Below are 22,320 nucleotides of genomic sequence, written 5' to 3' on the forward strand. Positions count from 1 at the left end.
AAAGAGAGTGGTTTCTTCAGTTGGAATCTACTCCTGGTGATGATGCCGTGAAGATGTTGTAATGACAACGGAGGGTTTAGAATATTACTTAAACTTAGCTGATAAAGCAAGCAGCAGGTTTTGAGAGGCTTGACTCCAATTTTGAAAGAAATTCTGCTGTGGGTAAAATGCTATCAAACAGCGTTGCCTGCTACAGAGAAAACATTCATCAGAGGATGTGTCAACTGATGGGGCTGTCTTCATTGCTGTCCTATTTTAAGGAGTTGCCAGGGCCACCCAACCTTCTGCAACCATGAGCCTGGTCAGTCAGCAAGCCCTCGGCATCGAGGCAAGACTTCCCCCAGCAAAAAGGTTATGACTTGCTGTAAGCTCAGGTGCCAGTTAGCAGTTTTTTTAGCAATAAAGTATTTTTAATTAAGGTACATGTATGGTCTTTTTTTTTTTTCTACATAATGCTATTGCACACTTAATAGACTACAGTATAGTATAAATAGCTTTCATATATACTGGAAAACCAAATAATTTGTGTGACTCGCTTTATTGTGATATTTGCTTTATTATGGTCGTCTGGAACCAAGCCCACGGTATCTTTGAGGTATGCCTGTATGTGGTGCGTTTATGTTCTCATCTGTGGCTTTTCCTTTAACTTTTTGATGGTGTCTTTTAATGAATAGAGTTCTTAATTTTATCAATGCTTTTCTTTATAGTCAAATATGTTTTGATATATTTTGCTTATTGTAACATTTAAATTTAATGTTAACATTTACCAAGGTTACAAATATATTTTTATGAAGTTCTTCTGTATTTTCTTCTAAAAGATTTAGACCTTTTTTCCACATTTTGTCCATTGATTCACCTGTATTTTTTTTTTTTTTTTAGTAAGATGTGAGGTAGGTATCCAAAATCACATTTCATTCATAAGAAATAATCCCTTGTCTCAGCACTACATATTGAATAATTCACTCTTTGGTTTTTTGATCTGTAATATCAGCTCTTTCATGTATGTGTGGATATGTTTCTGAGCTTTCTATTCTGATCTTTGACCTATTGGTATAACCTTAGCCAATAACACACTATATTAATACATGGTTTTATATGAGCTCTTGATGCCTAGCAGGGGAGATGCCCAGTTTGTTCTTTAACGTGAACTCTCTAACATGGAGCTCTTCTATTTGATTTTTATAATCATCTTGTCATTTCATTTTAAAAGTATAGGATTTTGATTAGAATTGCATTAAATTTGTAGAGAATTGATATCTTTAACATATAAGTCCTATTTCTTGAACATGGTGTAGATATACCATTTATTTAGGTCCTATTTTATATCAAAATTTCCTTTTTAGTGTCTATATATGTTATCAGATTTATTCCTAAGATATTAAATTGTTGGTCTTATAAATAGGATGTGTGTATGTGTATATATGATGTTTCTTACTCTGAAGTTTGTTTTGTTTGAAATTAATATAGCTATTCCAGTTCTCTTTTAATTAGTGTTTCCATGGTATATCTTTATCCCTTTACTTTTAATGTATCTATGTCTTTATATTTAAAGTGGGTTTCTTTTAGACAACTAGAGTTGGATCTTTCTTTACTTTTTTTTTTTTAAGTAAATTTATTTATTTATTTATTTTTGGCTACATTGGGTCTTCATTGCTGCACACAAGCTTTCTCTAGTTGCGGCTGGCAGGGGCTACTCTTTGTTGCGGTGCGCGAGCTTCTCATCGCGGCGGCTTGTCTTGTTGCGGAGGCTTTTCTTGTTGCGGAGCATGGGCTCTAGGCACACAGGCTTCAGTAGTTGTGGTGCACGGGCTCAGTAGTTGTGGCTTGTGGGCTCTAGAGTGCAGGCTCAGTAGTTGTGGCACACGGGCTTAGTTGCTCCGTGGCATGTGGGATTCTTAACCCCTGCACCACCATCTTCTTTACTTTGAGGTGTAATTTTGCTGGATACAGAATTCTAGTTTGGTTGTTTTTATCTTTCAGTACTTTAGACATTTCACCCCACTCTCTTTTTTGCTTACGTGCTTTCTGGAGACCCGTCTGATGTAATTTTTATCCTTTTTAATCATAGTTATTTATATAAAATTCCTGGTCTGATAATTCCAAAATGTCTACCATATGTGAATCTGGTCCTGAATGTCTTTCTTTTACGTTTTAGCAGGCCTTAACAATTTTTTTTTGAAAACCCAACATGATATATTAGTAAGAAGAACAATCATAAATAGACCTTTAGTGCAAGATTTCATGTTTATCTAGTTGTTGTGTAGCTTTTTTGTCAGAGGGTAAAGTTTTCTCAAGTGTCCTTGTTCTTATCTTCTTTACTGCCTTTGGGTTTCCCTGGAGACTCTTTTATATAGGGTCTGAGGCTTGCAGTTCTTTCAGCTGGAATCCCCTGTATTATACAGGAACTCTATATATGGAGATAAGATAGGGGAGGGAGATAAGGTTGGAGGGATAATCCTATCATTAGGTCTCAGTGTTTTAGTGAGCCTTTGTCTCTGGGCCTGAGCTTCTCAGCTTTCCTCCCCATTTCTTTAGGTGAGACAGGAAGGCTAGAGAGAGCTGGAATTGGGTATTTCTTATCCCCACATCAAAGACTAGAGGGGCCTAGAATCTCATATTTCCCTTACCCCAGGTCATTTAGACTCTGGTAAAATAGTTTCCCTTGAGGGCAGGCGTTTACTTTTGACAACAGGGTACTCTGGGAGCAGTTTAAAAGTGGTTACTTTGCCCCTCCTCCTGCAAGAGACAAGAGGGGATTTTTCTTAGACTTTCACCCTGAGAACCTGTTGGGATTTATGGAGGTAAAACTCAAGGAAGTGTGGAGTTTCCCCTAGGGCTGGGCCTCCAGAAGTTTTTATCTCTCAGGTTAGTCCTTGCTAAATCTGCAGCGATTAGTCAGTTACCCTTCAAATGTTCTTACCAGGCTCCAGCAGTAGCTTCTGCTCCACCTTAGCTGTGTTTTCCAGGGAGCATTTTTGCCCTGATCCTGATGGCTCTAAAAAGAGCTGTTGATTTTCAGTTTCTTCCATTTTTTTTCTTGCTGTTAGGGCAGGAGGGATAACTTCCAAGCTTTTGAGTGTTGGACTGGAAGCTAAAACTCCTAGCCTTTTTATTGTTGTCTATAGCCAAAGATAAAATAGATAATTTCCCTTGTTGTCTGTCTTTAGGCTAGCAGTTCAGAGCCCTCTCCCCACCCCACCGCCAGCACATACACACAGTTCTGTCTTTACTGGGGTGTAGCAGGGTCTCCTCCAATTTGGCTGCCCCTTTAATCAGGTGCCTGAGCCTATGTCCCATTGTACTCTAAAACCCTAGGCCACAGTTATCAGTAAGTATACTTTAGTGCTAGCTTACCTCCTTTCTCTGTAAACCCAGTTTTGTGTCTTACGTCATTGCATTTTTGTTACTCTTTTAGGCTTTTCCTGTCATTTAATATTTTACACATTATACAATAGGGAGATATTAGAATCTCTTATCTGCTATAATGCCAGGAACAGAAAATTAAAATATATGATGATTACACCTGATACCCTAAACTTATCATCTCTTTGAAGAGAAAGAATGTGTACAGTGGACAAAATAAGTAGCAATACAAGGTGGTAAACAATAAAGTATATCCAAAACATATGGTTTCAACTGATTGTATTTAACTCTTAATTTGTTTCTTTAATTTAAATATAATCCAAATTATATGAATACAAGTTGAATGTAGGCTTCCATTTTATTTACTTCCTCAGTTCCCTTACATTTCCACTTCTGAAATTTAAAATACTTTTTTCTATAATTATTCAGAAAAAATATTAACGTTGATTTTTAAAATAATGTAGAAAACAAATAATAACTTTTATCTTATACTTTTCTGTATAAGTATTTTTGCCTTTTTTAAACCCTTAATATGCTAAATTTTTAACTAGAAAAAAAGCAGACAAGTTACTAATAATATTTATGACTTTCAGGGCAGTAAAACCTAAGCTTTAAAAAAGTATGTACGTTAATAATGCAGTAAAAATTGGGTAAAATCTTATTTTTCAACTTAGAATTTTAATACGTGAAAGAAATACCTCAAGGTTTAAGGGCAAAATGGGATAAACGCATGTCAAATTTTAGAGAAAAGTTAGGCATAAATCCAATGTTTGCCAGATTCTCTGTGCTGGGTTTTCTTTGGCTTTTAAAAATTCTGGGAATAACTCACATGGATGAGTGCACAGTGACTCTAATCAGCAGAAGGTCGATGCTGGCTACACAGCGACTTCGATCTTCTGTGTCGGTCCCCAGAGGAGCAGACACGCTGCCCTCTAGTTGGAAGTTGAACTGAACAGCAGGGCAGCAGGCAGGGTGGCATTAACTTTAATCACCCTGCTTAGCATTTGTCTAAGATTTTACTTTACTACTGCCTACCTTCTTATGTTTTTGGAGAATATCTGTAATTCTGGCAGTGTCATCATTTGGTGTAACATTTATTATAATGACTTTGTGAAAAAAATAAAAGAATTGAATTTTGTCAGTTGATTTATCAGGCATTTGAATCATCTATGTTCAAAGTATGATGTGAGAAATTCTTTTGAATCCTTTTTATTAGCACCTTACTTTTGTCTTAGTTTGTATTAATGTCAAAACAAAAATAAATCTGACTTTGAGGGATATGTATGCAAAAGTACATTTTAAAATAATATTCATATAATTTTAAAATATCCATTTATTAAATTTCATACTAATTTTAGTATTTCTGAATTGTGTTTGGAAAACAATTATTATAGGTGTCTAACCTTTACAAGAGATACCTGGAGGTTAAAAAATCAAAAACCAAAAAAACGGTTCTTCACAGCCAGATTTAATCACTGGAGGCATGGTATATTTGCATATTTATGTCAGGAATGAATTTTAGATTCTATCTTATACTTTTCTTGGTACCTTTATAAATTCATAATTTTAATGTTATTTTTCCTTTTAAATATGGATCAGCGTTTCTGTCTCAGATCCTAAATATCACAAATACTTTCTCTCTAAATTCACAGAGATTAAAAGATGTTGATGGAGAAGCATTTTACCCACTACTTGAAGATGAGTGAGTATATCGTCTCCTTTTACACTTATTTTTCCTTTCTGTTTATATTATACTGGTAAGAAGCTTGTACATTTTCTTTGAAAAGTATTTCCTAAAAATAACACAAAAATATGGTGTTTTTAATTTTAAAAATTTTTATACCTTTTGTCAATTTTTCTGCTTTTGTTTCTTTTTTACAGTCAGTCTAATTTACCTCATTCAAACAGCAATAATGAGCTGTCTGCAGCTGCCACTCTCCCTTTAATCATCCGAGAGAGGGACACAGAGTACCAACTAAACAGAATCATTCTCTTTGACAGGCTGCTGAAGGTAGAGATTCTAAACTGTAAAGTGTTATAAAGAGCCCACATACAATCCTTATTTTTTATTTCATTGGTAATTCTTAGGGAATCTTGATGTCATGAGAACACTAATTCTTATGACCTATCTTTTCTGATTAACTTTAATTATAAAAATGATACCTGTTCATAGTACATAAAATTAAAAAGTAAACAAGATGCAGAAATCTATGCAAAATCATATTAGACAAAATATTAATATCTGTACTATTTAAAGAACACCTAAGGGGAGTTCCCTGGTGGTCCAGTTGGTAAGAATCCGCCTTCCAATGCAGATGACATGGGTTCAATTCCTGGTCAAGGAGCTAAGATCCCACATGCTGCAAGGCAACTAAGCCTGCGCACCACAACTAGAGAGCCTGCATGCCACAGCTGCTGAGCCTGTGCACTGTGGAGCCCGTGCCCAGCAACTGCTGAGCCCACCTGCTCTAGAGCCCGTGCACCACAACTAGGGAGAAGCCCATGTGTCACAACGAAAGATCCCTCCATGCCGCAATGAAGATCCAGCGTGCCGCAACTAAGACCCAGTGCAGCCAATAAGTAAATGAACACCTAAAAACCAAAAGAAAAAGCACTATTATCGAAACAGAGAAATTATCCGGATAGAGAACGCAACAGGACTACAACTAGTTAGTAAATCAATTCAAAATGTGTATCCTTACTAGGAATGAAAAAAAATTAAAATAACTTTTTCTTGCATACTGAATTAGCAAAGTGAATAAAGGTATATTGAGATTGGAACTCTCATTCTTTTTTTTTTTTTTTTTTTTTGCGGTACGCGGGCCTCTCACTGTTGTGGCCTCTCCCGTTGTGGAGCACAGGCTCCAGACGCGCAGGCTCAGTGGCCATGGCCCACGGGCCCAGCCGCTCTGCGGCATGTGGGATCTTCCCGGACCGGGGCACAAACCCGTGTCCCCTGCATCGGCAGGTGGACTCTCAACCACTGCGCCACCAGGGAAGCCCCCAGAACTCTCACTCTTTTAGAGTAAGTGTAAGGTGTTAGAAACATTCTGTAAAACAATTGAAAATATGTATCAAGAGCGTTAACAACATCCATACCCTTTGTCCTAGTAATTCTCTTCTAGAAATCTCTCCTAACATACAAATTTACAGAATGACAAATTTATGTGCAAAGATATAGAAGAAACCATAATAATAACATATTTGTTTAATACTTTCTATATCACCAGATATTTTACAAAGTGCCTTACATACATTATTTTACCCATATGAGACTGGTAATATTATTCTCATTATGAGTCTTTCTTAATTCTCCCAGAGCACATAATAGAGAGGAATGATTAAAAACAGTAGAATCAAGTCACTCATCAAAATTTTAAATTATCTATTTTACTTTAATTGTACAGGAATAATCATTGTCATGGTAACTCAATCCAGAAGAGTTTTTCTTCCAAAAATAATTTAGAAAGAATATTATGGTAAGGTCAAATTTAGAAAAAAATTAATTTCAATTCACATAAATATTTTTGTTGCATAGACATATGGTAGAGTGATCAATAAAAGAACTCTAAGCATAAAATACGTTGAGATAAAATTCTCTGAAGGAACTGAAATTCAAATATAAATCCAAGAATAAATGGAGTGATGTAAAAAAAAAAAAAAAAAACCAGTAGAATCAGCTCCTCTCTTTGATTGTGTAATAGGAGATTTACAGAAGATAGGGAACCATTGCACTGCTAATTTATATGTATTAATAACATCAAAGTAATTTCAGGTACTTAGAAATGTATTACAGTTCACCTTCAACTTTTTCACTGGTATATTGAGATCTGTCTAGACTAAAAAGATGACACTGGTAATTTGAGATATTTTTCATATCTTTTTTTATCTGTAGGCTTATCCATATAAAAAAAATCAAATCTGGAAAGAAGCAAGAGTCGATATTCCTCCTCTTATGAGAGGTTTCACCTGGGCTGCTCTTCTGGGAGTTGAGGTAAAAAAGAAAAGAGAAGGTTGGAAGCTGATTAACAGTGGTAGGAAAAAAGAATGAAAGTGCTTTCTGAATGTGTACTTTTCAAGTTGCTAGAAAATTATGTAGTAAAATATGAACATTAAGAATATTTGGCAATTTTAAGTGAACGGAGTAGAGGAAAAGAATATAGACTAGATAGAATAGAAAAACATAATTGATGGTTTGTTAGATTTATTCTATTTAATGTATTTAATGGACTCACAGAAATTATCTTGATTATTAATTTTAAAATCAAAATATTTTAAGAATATATGTATATCATTTATAAGTCTATAGTCCTGCTTATAAAGTATGTTCATCTTGGAATTGGATTGCCTATTTATAACTAATGCTATCTAAATTTGGAAAAATCTTCCATACTAATTTGAACCTTGTCAGAAATCATTAACATAATGATTTAGTGCCTTTTGGCACATCTGTCTTACCAGAAGCATGCTGCTAAGCGAAATAGCTACTTTATCTTCTACAACACCTTATCTGTGGCAGTGAGGAAAGGAAAAGTGTCACAGAATTAGTGGGGTGACTTGCAGTGCTATCAGAGAACAGCAGCCATGATAATGGGCCAAATCCTGCCAGATTATTTCATTTTCTGTAATTTCTTTGTCATTTTGCCTTCATGTATTTTCTTATAGATATCTTATGGATGTCCATCACCTATTTGTGTGTGTGTGAATTTCCCCAAATGTTTTTAATCCTTTTAACTCTCTGTTGAAAGATTTCCTTCCTTCATTCCTGATTCCCTTGATGAGAGTCTCTAAATATCTTTGACTTTGGTTGGTTGCTTTACAAGAATGTCTAGTGTTCTATCATACGGTAATAGTTAGAATTGTAGAACCATATAATGCTTAAAATTCAAGAGGACTTCCAAGGTCAGGTTGTCCAAATCTTTCATTAAATAGATGTGCCAGAGAAGTTGGCACAGCACAGAGTTTGAACCCCAAATTCCTGGCTGTTTCTCTACCATTACGGTTAACCAGACTAATAAGAAGTGTTCTGTGCTTGGGACACTGACCAAACATTTGAAGTGGTTTATTCAGTTATTCTTTCTGTAATGGTATAACTGAAAAATGTAAATGATCCCTTTAGTCCCTTAATGATTTTATAACTACATGATATTCCACTCTTTAATTCATCCCCAAACTTCTGCTTCCTGGTGCTGAACTACCACTGCTTTAAACAGTTTCACTTTACTTTTGCTTTCATTACCAACTTTAACGGGGAAATTTCTTGTGGATGAACCCTACCCCCCTCCCCGGAATTAAAAAAAAAATTTCTTCATGAAATTTACTATGCGTGAGATAACAGTGAATAGAGAACAGCAAGGCTGTGTTTTGTGTTGCTGTGGAGGCTGGGAGATTGGCTAAGCATGGTCGTTAGCCACATGACTCATTCAACACATTTGTCTTCCAGTGTGTCTAATTCAAATGTCTGCCTTAGCAAAATGGTAAATTGTCTCAGACTTTCATCACAGACTGTCAAAGATGTAGAAAATTTTTCTAAGGAGTATACTTTGGGTTTGAGTGTGCCTGTCTATAATTGGGTATGTTTTCAAAGATAGATATTTATAAATAGATTTTTCCTAAATTTATACTTTATTAAGGGTATGATAAAGTAATATATCTTCTCTTATTTTTTGCAGGGGGCTATTCATGCCAAGTATGATGCAATTGATAAAGATACTCCAATTCCTACGGATAGACAAGTATGATTTAGATTTTCTTAAACAACCTAAGATAAGTCTTCCCAGTCTTTAAATTTTAAAAAGGCATGAGGAATTTTCTTCCTTTCATTGTGAATACTGAGCAGCAATCATATGCATATGGTGTTAGAGAAACATAACTCTTACCTCTTTAAGATCTACTCTAACTCATTAGTGAGTTAGAACTGTTCCTTTTAGGAGTTTAGGCCAAGCAACTTTTCCTAATAATGTACTTTTTTGTCTGAAGAATTTGTCCTTTATTTAGACCAGATTGTAAAGGAAGGTTTTTTTAAAACTAAATTAATACATACCTTTTCAAAAGAAGTAGTCTGCTTTCCTTGTTTAAGTATACTTACAACTTTTTGGTGTTTCCAGTGGATTAGTATAAAATTCGAAAACTTCAGACACCACAATTATGGAGGTTGCCTATTCAGAATTTCATAATACAATTTCTCCTTTTCCTTATCTTGGGATTTATTGGCAATCAGTCCATTATAGTTTTACCTTATTGTTTGGCTGTTTTACAGATTGAAGTGGATATTCCTCGTTGTCATCAGTATGATGAACTTCTGTCATCACCAGAAGGTCATGCAAAATTTAGGCGTGTATTAAAAGCCTGGGTTGTGTCTCATCCTGATCTTGTATATTGGCAAGGTAATTTTTTTTACCTATTACTAAGACACTTTTGAAGTGTTAGGAACATGTTGCATGACTGACAACTTTTAAAATCAAAACAAAATATCAAAATATCCTTGGCTTTGAGAAAAGTCAATACTAAAGCTATGCTCTATTTTTTGAGAGGTTTACATGAGAACTTTTTTTTTAACTTTGTCTAAATGTCTAATGAATATCATTTAAATGCAAGACATTTAATGAGACAACTTGCTGTCATGTTGATTAGGAAAGTATAAAGAATATTTTGTGCTGTTGTAATCTTTGTGAATACACTTTTTCAATACTTATGCAAATAATAAAATAATTTTGTACCATAAATAATTTGGGGCAAGTTTACATTCTTGGCATTTAATGATCTACAACTTATACTTATCAGGGTTACTGGGAATTGCGGAATAGGATATCACCCTGAACTTCTCATTTTTTTCTCTCTTTTTTAAAAAATATCTTTAATGCTCCATATCCTTGATTTGTAGCTTTCCTCATTACTGTTTTTGTGGTCATTGATAAATTCATGAATGAGAAATCCATTCCACCTAGTCTTATTTTTGAATTTGTTGTAATAGTGCTTATATTTCAATTCTGTGTCTATTTCTGGCCAAACCTGAAAATGAAGCTATTATTTTTCCTAGCTCTGTTCATTTTAGAGTTCTGACAGTTACAGATAAATTTATATACATTCTTTTAACATGACAGTGTATGAATAGCATTATTATCAATAAAAGAAATATGTCATGTATTTGTATTTTACTTCACAATTTTTTTTTTTGTGGTACGTGGGCCTGTCACTGTTGTGGCCTCTCCCCTTGCGGAGCACAGGCTCCAGATGCACAGGCTCAGCGGCCATGGCTCACGGGCCCAGCCGCTCCGCAGCATGTGGGATCTTCCCGGACTGGGGCACGAACCCGCATCCCCTGCATCAGCAGGTGAACTCTCAACCACTGCACCCAGGGAAGCCCTACAATTTTTTAAAGAATTTTTTTTCATCATCCCAGAGAAACATGTAAGAAAAATTTTCATCTCCTAGATAAGGAAACCTGTCTGGAGTTAAGTGATTGACAAGATCACACAGTCAGGGACTATATGCAAGCCTTCTATCATTTTTACATTTTTCTATTACTATATTTCTCTCTTCAACTCATAATAACCTTGATAATAATAATGGTTGGTTTATTTTGGACATTTACTATATGCCAGTCACCATCAGTTATTCCTCACAATAACCCATGACGTAATATATTTCTGAATGGGTAATAACGTACAATGCTTAATCTATATAGAAGTAATGCAGAGAACTCAATAAGGTATATATCTACAGTTCTCTTGGATTAAGTTTATTTGAATTCTTTCCCCAACCTCTCTCCATCAGGTCTTGACTCACTTTGTGCTCCATTTCTCTATTTAAATTTCAATAATGAAGGTAAGCCTATTTATCATTTAAATAATTATTGTGCATATTATTTTAAAATATTTTAATCAAACGTGAAAGTTTTTTATTTTCATTGTAAGGTTCTTGCTCTCTTCCTAGTAGATATTGTACATTTCTGTGAAATAATCTATTAGACTCATTTTAGAGGATGTGAAGGATTAGTTTATTACTAGAGAGTTTCAGCTGTGACTAGAGATTTAGGGAGAACCTGATAGATTATTCTAAATGCATTCATCTACTTTGGTGACTATTTTTATGAAACTTTGGAGAAAATTCTGACTTTTTTAGAGATGAGTTTTAGTCTATATATACTTTCTGAACAATTTGTAAAGAAAACAATATTGATACTCTATCCTCCAGAGACTTTTATTTCAACCACTACCTCCTTTTATTTTTTAAGCCACCACCTCCTTGATGAAGACTTTTCTTACCCTCTTGAATCCATATAGCACTTTGTATTTCCAGAAATTTATCTTCTGTATGTTTTGTATTGTAGTTATTTATATACTAATATAGTAACCCTTTTTTTGTTTAGCAGCTTTTTTAAATAACAAGGGTTTTTTTTGTTTTGTTTTCTATTCCCTCATATGATGCCTTTTATAGTAGGTTTTTCAATAAATATTTGAATATTTATTGTGAATATCTCTAACGATATCACATATAGAGAGTGTTACCATATATAGCATAAATCCTTAGAAGCCTCAATCTCAGAATCTCCATTTCTTCAAATTCTATTTCATATCAGAATTTTCATAGATTTCGGGAATTTGAGTAGCAATAGCATAATCCCAGAGAACTAAAATTTCACTATTTGACTACTTTTTTAAATGCCTGTTCTCTGATATTAGTCTTTAGACTAGGTTTTGTTGCGTTTAGTTAAGCATAGCTCATTATCACACATACTGATCCAAAAACAGTAAAGGATCTGTGTTTGAAAGAACAATTTATTGCTAGTGTTTCTAAATCCAAAGTTCTCAGGCTCTTTGCATCAACAAAAATTAGCGATCTTGAGGTTTATATAGCTCATTAATAATGATTATGTTTAGAGATTTTAAAAATGCATAAAGTTCTGATAAAAAAGGTTTTTATTCTTGTAGGATAATGATTGCTGCGGTAGTTTGCTTTTTTGTTTGTTGTTTATTTTTGTTTTTTGGATTTTTTGTTTGTTTTGGGTTTTTTTTTTTTTGCTGCTGCAGTAGTTTGAAACTGAAAAGTTTGTAAGGTGGTTATCTTCTGTTGTCCAAAACATTTTCTGTTTTAAATGGTACAGGGTTTTTCCCCTTAAATTTTGTGCTTCCATCAATTATTAACGTAACTCTTGTTTAAAAATAGATTCAAGGAATGTGTGCTAAGTGAGTGAATGACTGCTGATCTTTTACCGCATTAACTAATTTGTTATATTTGCCTTACTCTTTCTTAGCCTTGGCTTATGCCTGTATGTCTGCTTTTATCCCCAAATACCTGTATAACTTCTTCTTGAAAGACAACTCGCATGTAATACAAGGTAAGAAAATGTGTTTCTTTGCCTTTTTATAGGGAAAGCACTTATGTCAAAAGTGACCAATACTCAGTTAAATTTATGATTTTGACCCAATAAAATATGGTGACAGGGCTTCCTTGGTGCACAGTGGTTGAGAGTCCGCCTGCCAATGCGGGGGACGCGGGGTCGTGCTCCGGTCCAGGAAGATCCCACATGCCGCGGAACGGCTGGGCCCGTGAGCCATGGCCGCTGGACCTGCGTGCCCAGAGCCTGTGCTCCGCAACAGGAGAGGCCACAACAGTGAGAGGCCTGTGTACAGAAAAAAATATATATATATGGTTACAGTGTGTCACTAAAACACGTGAAAAGATCATTAAGTTTAGTCTCTTCTCCAAGTCCACAAAGAATCATGGTATTTTGCTAATGACTGTTTAATATCTAATCTCAGTTTGGTTCAAATTCATTCATGCCAGTTTAAGAAAATAAAAGTCCAGCTGTTTGTTTCTCTGACTATTAACATTGCCCACAAAAAGCTTCACCATGGAGCAAGCCTATCATGAATTAGTAAAAAGTTTAAACAGTGTTTAATTGTGTAAGTAAACAGAATATTAAAAACACTTCTCATTCATCTTATTCATGCTCGATCACCCAAAATATCCTCCCACTTTCTTTTCTTTCCTAAAAGACATCTCCTCCTTCAGAGTTCAAGACGTAGCATAACCCATCTGTGAATTCTTTCAGGACTACTTCAGCCACATTCAAACTTTTATATAAGTTTTTGAGCTCATTTTTGAAAGTAGTGTAACAGAAGTTTAATAATAAACACTTGTGAATCAGACAAACTGTTTCCAATTTAAGTTTCATTACTTATTGTGAGTCTTAAACAAATAACTTAAGTTGGCTAGGTATAATGTTCCTCATATCTGAAATAAAAATTGTTGTAAAGGTTAAGCATTATAAGATATGTAAATACCTAGCACATAAAAACATTCATTTCAATAACAATAATTATTACTATATTATTTTTACTACTATTACTATTTTTATTATCATTATTACAATTTTTTGATAATGTAATTATTGTCATGGTATTATATATCATTTTATGTCTTATATTTTCAAGAAGATTTTAATGTTTTAAGGACAGGGAATTTTCTTATAGTTTCGTATTTCTTTTGGAACAGACTACAAAGTTGGTTGCAGTCTCCCCATTTACCATTTTTATGAAACTTATCCAACACTCCCTTCATTTAGACTTTTTTACTTATATGTATATCCTATTAATTCTATTAAACTTTAAACAACTTAAAGCTGATGCTGTTTATTTATACCTGTGTCATTATGGTTTCATATAATTCACTCAATTTGAATAGATAAAGCAGGAAAACTACAAGCTGTGTCTGATTTATCAAAAATTCTGAGTAAGTGGGGTCTCAATTAGCAATATTTTTACTTAGTTAGAAATGAGTATAAAACTAGAGTACCAGAGGTCAATATAATGAAAAAAGTAATTAGAAAGGAAGCAGAAAGGGAAATGTGAATTAAAAAGATAAAGAGACTGAAAATAAGAGGAAAAGAATATGGATAAATAGCGCAACACATACAATTTTTCCATCATCATTTACATTAGTATATAGAGAAAAATATTAAAATTCTTTTTAAAAACTTAGTGTTTGTGTTTACAAACACATCGAGGCATGTGATCATTCATGGTTCTCTGTGTCTACCACATAGATGGGTGCTAGAAATTGAAGTAATGATCCATCGTCTCTATGTTAGTTTTGAAATGTAATTTGTATTGATTTGTATTTGTATATTGAAATGATTTGGCCTAAAATGGATATATCCAAGTCCCTGTACATTCCTAGGATGTGGACTTATATATAGTTGGGATTAACTTAAGAATGTTTTTTTCAGAGGGCAACAACTTTTTGTTTTGATTTCTTATAATTAAGAACAAGTATATTTTATAGGAAGGAACTTACCTTTTGCTTGTAGGTTAATTTAGTAAAGGCATCCAACTTCAAGAGTCATGTAATATCATCTTCCAGGAATTTATGAATTGGTGTTCTGTAAATGTATACCTTGTATCTTAATAAGGATATGTTCCATACTTATTCATAGATTTCTTACTATCCTTTATCAGTAATGTTTATTATAGGGTTGACAGTATACTCTAAGATTCCATAATACCAAAAGGAGCAGATTTAATAATACCTTGGATGATACCAGGAGATTTCAGGGGCTATTCATTGCAAAATATGTCAAACAGTCACCAAAGACAAACTGACAAAATTAAACATAGAAAATAGTCAGGTTAGTATTTGTGCAACACAAAAGGTGATTCCTTTATCCTCAGTTAAACATAAGACAGCAGTATAATGCTGTTATTTTTAAAGCTAACATGAGGAGAGGAACCAAGATGGCGGAGTAGAAGGACATGCTCTCACTCCCTCTTGTGAGAACACCAGAATCACAACTAGCTGCTGGGCAGTCATCAACAGGAAGACACTGGAAATCACCAAAAAAGATACCCCACATCCAAAGACAAAGGAGAAGCCACAATGAGATGGTAGGAGGGGCGCAGTCACAATAAAATCAAATCCCATAACTGCTGGGTGAGTGACTCACAGACTGGAGAACACTTATACTACAAAAGTCCACCCACTGGAGTGAAGGTTCAGAGCCCCACGTCAGGCTTCCCAACCTGGGGATCTGGCAACGGGAGGAGGAATTCCTAGAGAATCAGACTTTGAAGGCTAGTGGGATTTGGTTGCAGGACTTGGACAGGACTGCGGGAAACAGAGACTCCACTCTTGGAGGGCACACACAAAGTAGTGTGTGCATTGGGACCCAGGGGAATGAGCGGTGACCCCAGGGGAGACAGAGCCAGGCCTACCTGCTAGTGTTGGAGGGTCTCATGCAGAGGCGGGGTGTGCCTGTGGCTAACCTTGGGGACAAGGACACTGGCAGCAGAAGTTCTGGGAAGTACTTCTTGGCGTGAGCCCTCCCATTGTCTGTCATTAGCCCCACCAAAGAGCCCAGGTAGGCTCCAGGGTTGGGTTGCCTCAGGCCAAACAACCAACTGGGAGGGAACCCAGCCCCACCCATCAACAGTTAAGCAGATTAAAGTTTTGCTGAGCTCTGCCCACCAGAGCAGCAGTCAGCTCTACCCACCACCAGTCCCTCCCATCAGGAAACTTACACAAGCCTTTTAGCCTCATCCATCAGAGGGCAGATAGCAGAAGCAAGAAGAAATACAATCCTGCAGCCTGTGGAACAAAAACCACATTCATAGAAAGATAGACAAGATGAAAAGGCAGAGGGCTATGTACCAGATGAAGGAACAAGATAAAACCCCAGAAAAACAACTAAATGAAGTGGAGATAGGCAACCTTCCAGAAGAAGAATTCAGAATAATGATAGTGAAGATGATCCAGGACCTTGGAAAAAAAATGGAGGCAAAGATTGAGAAGATGCAAGAAATGTTTAACAAAAACCTAGAAGAATTAAAGAACAAACAAACAGATGAACAAAACAATAACTGAAATGAAAACTACACTACAAGGAATCAATAGCAGAATAACTGAGACAGAAGAGCGGATAAGTTACCTGGAAGACAGAACGGTGGAATTCACTGCTGCAGAATAGAATGAAGAAAAAAGAATGAAAAGAAATGAAGACAGCCTAAGAGACCTCTGCAACAACATTAAACGCAACAGCATTCGCATTATAGGGGTCCCAGAAGGAAAAGAGAGAGAGAAAGGACCCGAGAAAATATTTGAAGCGATTAGAGTCAAAAACTTCCCTAACATGGGAAAGGAAATAGCCACCCAAGTCCAGGAAGCACAGAGAGTCCCATACAGGATAAACCCAAACAGAAAAATAACGAGACACATAGTAATCAAATTAGCAAAAATTAAAGCAAAAGAAAAATTATTGAAAGCAGCAAGGGAAAAATGACAAATAACATACAAGGGAACTCCCATAAGGTTAACAGCTGATTTCTCAGCAGAAACTCTACCAGCCAGAAGGAAGTGGCATGATATACTTAAAAGTGATGAAAGGGAAGAACCTACAACCAGATTACTCTACCCTGCAAGGATCTCATTCAGCTTTGATGGAGAAATCAAAAGCTTTACAGACAAGCAAAAGCTAAGAGAATTCAGCACCACCAAACCAGCTCTACAACAAATACTAAAGAAACTTCTCTAAGTGGAAAACACAAGAGAAGAAAAGGACCTACAAAAACAAAAACAAAACAGTTAAGAAAATGGTCATAGGAGCATACATGTCGATAATTACCTTAAACATGAATGGATTAAACGCTCCAACCAAAAGACACAGGCTCACTGAATGGATACAAAAACAAGACCCATCTATATGCTGTCTACAAGAGACCCACTTCAGACCTAGGGACACATACAGATGAAAGTGAGGGGATGGAAAAAGATATTCCATGCAAAAGGAAATCAAAAGAAGGGGGGAGTAGCGTTACTCGTAACAGATAAAATAGACTTTGAAATGAAGACTGTTACAAGACATTAGGAAGGACACTACATAATGATCAAGGAATCAATCAAAGAAGAAGATATAACAATTATAAATATATATGCACCCTACATAGGAGCACCTCAATACATAGGCAAATGCGAACAGCTATAAAACAGGAAATTGACAGTAACACAATAATAGTGGGGGACTTTAACACCTCACTTACACCAATGGACAGATTATGCAGACAGAAAGTAAAAAGGAAACACAATCTTTAAATGACACAATTGACCACATAGATTTAATTGATATTTATAGGACATTCCATCCAAAAACAGCAGATTACACTTTCTTCTCAAGTGCACACGGAACATTCTCCAGGATAGATCACATCTTGGGTCACAGATCAAGCCTCAGTAAATTTAATAAAATTGAAATCATACCAAGCACCTTTTTCTGACCACAACACTATGAGATTAGAAATGAATTACAGGGAAAAAAACGTAAAAAACACAAACACATGGAGGCTAAGCAATACGTGACTAAATAACCAAGAGATCACTGGAGAAATCAAAGAGAAAATCAAAAAATACCTAGAGACAAATGACAATGAAAACACGACTATCCAAAACCTATGGGATGCAGCAAAAGCAGTTTTAAGAGGGATGTTTACAGCTATGCAAGCCTACCTCAAGAAACAAGAAAAATCTCAAATAAACAATCTAACCTTGCACCTAAAGGAACTAGAGAAAGAAGAACAAACAAAACCCAAAGTTAGCAGAAGGAAAGAAATCATAAAGATCAGAGCAGAAATAAATGAAATAGAAACAAGGTAAACAGTGCCAAAGATCAATAAAACTAAAAGCTGGTTTTTCGAGAAGATAAACAAACTTGATAAACCATTAGCCAGACTCATCAAGAAAAAGAGGGAGACGACTCAAATCAATAAAATTAGAAATGAAAAAGGAGAAGTTACAACAGACACCCCAGAAATACAACGCATCCTAAGAGACTACTACAAGCAACTCTGTGCCAATAAAATAGACAACCTAGAAGAAATGGACAAATTCTTAGAAAGGTATAATCTTCTAAGACTGAACCAGGAAGAAATAGGAAATATGAACAGACCAATCACAAGTATTGAAATTGAAACTGTGATTGAAAATCCTCCAACAAACAAAAGTCCAGAACCAGATGGCTTGACAGGTGAATTCTATCAAACATTTAGAGAAGAGTTAACACCCATCCTTCTCAAAGTCTTCCAAAAAATTGCAGAAGAAGGAACACTCCCAAACTCATTCTATGAGGCCACCATCACCCTGATACCAATATCAGACGAAGATACTACAAAGAAAAGAAAGTTAGAGACCAATATCACTGATGAATATAGGTGCAAAAATCCTCAGCAAAATACTAGCAAACAGAATCCAACAGCACATTAAAAGGATCATACACTCAAGTGGGACTTATCCCAGGGATACAAGGATTCTTCGATATATGCAAATCAATCAGTGTGATACACCATATTAACAAATTGAAGTATTAAAACCATATGATCATATCAATAGATGCAGAGAAAGCTTTTGACAGAATTCAACACCGATTTATCATAAAAACTCTCCAGAAAGTGGGCATAGAGGGACCCTACCTCAACATAATAAAGGCCATATGTGACAAACCCACAGCAAACATCATTCCCAATGGTGAAAAACTGAAAGCATTTCCTCTAAGATCAGGAACAAGACAAGGATGTCCACTCTCACCACTATTATTCAACATAGTTTTGGAAGTCCTAGCCACAGCAACCAGAGAAGAAAAAGAAAGAAAAGGAATCCAAATTGGAAAAAAAGAAGTAAAACTGTCATTGTTTGCAGATGACATGATACTATACATAGAGAATCCTAAAGATGCCACCAGAAAACTCCTAGAGCTAATCAATGAATTTGGTAAAGTTGCAGTATACAAAATTAATGCACAGAAATCCCTTGCATTCCTATACACTAATGATGAAATATCTGAATGAGGCATTAAGGAAACACTCCCATTTACCATTGCAACAAAAAGAATAAAATACCTAGGAATAAACCTACCTAGGGGGACAAAAGAACTGTATGCAGCAAACTATAAGACACTGATGAAAGAAATTAAAGATGATACCAACAGATGGAGAGATATACCGTGTTCTTGGATTGGAAGAATCAATATTGTGAAAATAACTCTACTACCCAAAGCAATCTACAGATTCAATGCAATCCCTATCAAATTACCAGTGGCATTTTTTACGGAACTAGAACAAAAAGTCTTAAAATTTGTATGGAGACACAAAAGACCCCGAATAGCCAAATCAGTCTTGAGGGAAAAAAACAGAGCTGGCGGAATCAGATTCCCTGACTTCAGACTATCCTACAAAGCTACAGTAATCAAGACAATATGGTACTGGCACAAAAACAGAAACATAGATCAATGGAACAAGATAGAAAGCCCAGAGATAAACCCACACACCTATGGTCAACTAATCTATGAGAAAGGAGGCAAGGGTATACAATGGAGAAAAGACAGTCTCTTCAATAAGTGGTGCTGGGAAAACTGGACAACGTCATGTAAAAGAATGAAATTAGAACACTCCCTAACACCATACACAAAAGTAAACTCAGAATGGATTTGAGACCTAAATGTAAGCCTGGACACTATAAAACTCTTACATGAAAACATAGGAAGAACGCTCTTTGACATGAATCACAGCAAGATCTTTTTTGATCCACCTCCTAGAGTAATGGAAATAAAAACAAAAATAAACAAATGGGACCTAATGACACTTCAAAGCTTTTGCACAGCAAAGGAAACGAATAAACAAGATGAAAAGACAACCCACCGAATGGGAGAAAATATTTGCCAACAAATCAATGGACAAAGGATTAATCTCCAAAATATATAAACAGATCTTGCAGCTCAATATTAAAGAAATAAACAGCCCAATCCAAACATGGGCAGAAGACCTAAATAGGCATTTCTATAAAGAAGACATACAGAGAGCCAAGAAGTACATGAAAAGCTGCTCAACATCCCTAATTATTAGAGAAATGCAAATCAAAACTACAACAAGGTATCACCTCACACCAGTTAGAATGGGCATCATCAGAAAATCTACAAACAACGAATGCTGGAGAGGGTGTGGAGAAAAGGGAACCCTCTTGCACTGTTGGTGGGAATGTAAATTGATACAGCCACTATGGAGAACAGCATGGAGGTTCCTTAAAAAACTAAAAATAGAATTACCATATGATCCAGCAATCCCACTACTGGGCATATACCCAGAGAAAACCATAATTCAAATAGACATATGCACCCCATCGTTCAGTGCAGCACTATTTACAAAGCCAGGTCATGGAAGCAACCTAAATGCCCATCGACAGACGAATGGATAAAGAAGAGGTGGTACATATATACAATAGAATATTACTCAGCCATTAAACGGAACGAAATTGAGTCACTTGTTGAGACATGGATGGATCTAGCAACTCACAGAGTTACGTAAGTCAGAAAGAGAAAAGCCAATATCGTATATTAACACATTTATGTGGAACCTAGAAAAATGGTACAGATGAACCGGTTTACAGGGCAGAAATTGAGACACAGATGTAGAGAACAAACGTATGGACACCAAGGGTTGAAAGCCATGGGGGTGGTGGTGGTGGTGGTGTGATGACTTGGGCGATTGGGATTGACATGTATACATTGATGTGTGTAAAATTGATGACTAATAACCTGCTGCATTAAAAAAATTAAATTAAATTTAAATATTAAAAAAAAGGGATTAAACAGCACTTTTATTTTCTCCGTAAGAGTTGAATAAATCAAATTCTCTTCTCAGTTGTTGTGATTCAGAGTTAGTATTTTTAGTTTGTAGGTTAAATGTATGGAGTCAATGTAATGTCACTAGAAATTTTAAGACTCATAATACATAAAAAAGACATTTTTAGCAAGATAATTTTTAGAATAATACTGTTATCTTTTTATTAAATGTATTCTTCAATTTTTATAGAAAGAGCAGTCAAAATTTTAAACTCAAGTTTGGTTTTTTAAAAAAATGCCATAGGGCTTATTTGTATTTTTCTCAATAATACAGTTTATAGTGTTTATTTATAATATATACCACATTATAAAATATTCCATATAACTTTTACAAGGATCATGTTTACAGTGAAATGTCTGTAATGTATTAAATGTGCTTTTCAAATAATTTTGACTATAATAAAACATTTGAGCAAAACACTCCTAAGCATATCTTACCAGAATCCACTTTCTATGTCTCACCTTAAATTACTTTGAAATAAAGAGTAATAGCATGCTATATGATATATAGCCACAGTTCTAATGTATAAAAGATACATTTAAAAGGAAAAATATATGCACCCTTTTTGTCTCATGGAATCATTGCCTTTAATATAGATCACAATAAATAAAATGGTCTTAACTTTTTTTTTTTTCCTTTGGAACCTGTAGTGTTAACTGAACTTTCATATGTGAAAGCCTGGAAATAATCTTTTTCCAAATTTGTCAGGCCTCTACAAGCATAGTGCTTAGCTAGGTTCCTGTGCTTTAAGAAAGATGAAGATATTTGGAGAATTCTCAGAAAAACAGTTAAAATAGGACTTATAAAATGAGTTGGTTATGTTATTTATGAGATGGCTGGATGGTGCCTCACTAGATGGCCAGCTCTTACAGGGCCATATTAGATAGCTTCCATTACATTAACTTCTATATTGGTTCTGTAGAGATTCCTATTTTTAACCTCTGAAAAGTTTCATTTCTCCACAAATTGTTTCATATTTCAACTAGATATATGTTGAAAAAGAGGAGTTTTCATACTTTTTAACTATGAACTTCTTTAATACACTTTGAAAAGGCTTATTATACAAATAAGCAAGACCATATCTGTTTCATATATGGAAATACAAGAGAAACCACAGTGTACACAGCACAAATTTGGAGAGATTGGTCAGAAAGGCCAAAAAGACTCATATTTAGTTTGATTGATTAACCAGTAATGTACTTTAATATTCAGTCTTTTTCCAAGGGATTTCATAGCCAAATATAGGAAATAAATGTGAAAATAACTAATTATAAGTCAATGAAATAAGTATACA

At 35.1% G+C, this 22,320-nt stretch overlaps 1 protein-coding gene across 8 annotated transcripts in view; it reads left to right on the top strand.

Moving 5' to 3' along the window:
* Window positions 1–22,320, top strand: part of TBCK (TBC1 domain containing kinase) — a 244,075-nt gene that overhangs the window by 80,579 nt on the left and 141,176 nt on the right. For all 8 annotated transcript variants that reach the window (XR_013827926.1, XM_079919204.1, XM_079919201.1 and 5 more), the window contains 7 exons: window positions 5,016–5,065; window positions 5,245–5,374; window positions 7,259–7,357; window positions 9,036–9,098; window positions 9,623–9,749; window positions 11,140–11,190; window positions 12,620–12,703. Coding sequence is in view for 7 of the 8 variants with exons in the window: in XM_079919204.1 (XP_079775330.1) it covers window positions 5,016–5,065; window positions 5,245–5,374; window positions 7,259–7,357; window positions 9,036–9,098; window positions 9,623–9,749; window positions 11,140–11,190; window positions 12,620–12,703 (604 nt within the window). In the remaining variant the exon portion in view is untranslated. The remainder of the gene's footprint in view (window positions 1–5,015; window positions 5,066–5,244; window positions 5,375–7,258; window positions 7,358–9,035; window positions 9,099–9,622; window positions 9,750–11,139; window positions 11,191–12,619; window positions 12,704–22,320) is intronic.

This window comes from Stenella coeruleoalba (assembly GCF_951394435.1).
Source record: "Stenella coeruleoalba genome assembly, chromosome: 4".
Classification (NCBI taxonomy): Eukaryota; Metazoa; Chordata; class Mammalia; order Artiodactyla; family Delphinidae; genus Stenella; species Stenella coeruleoalba.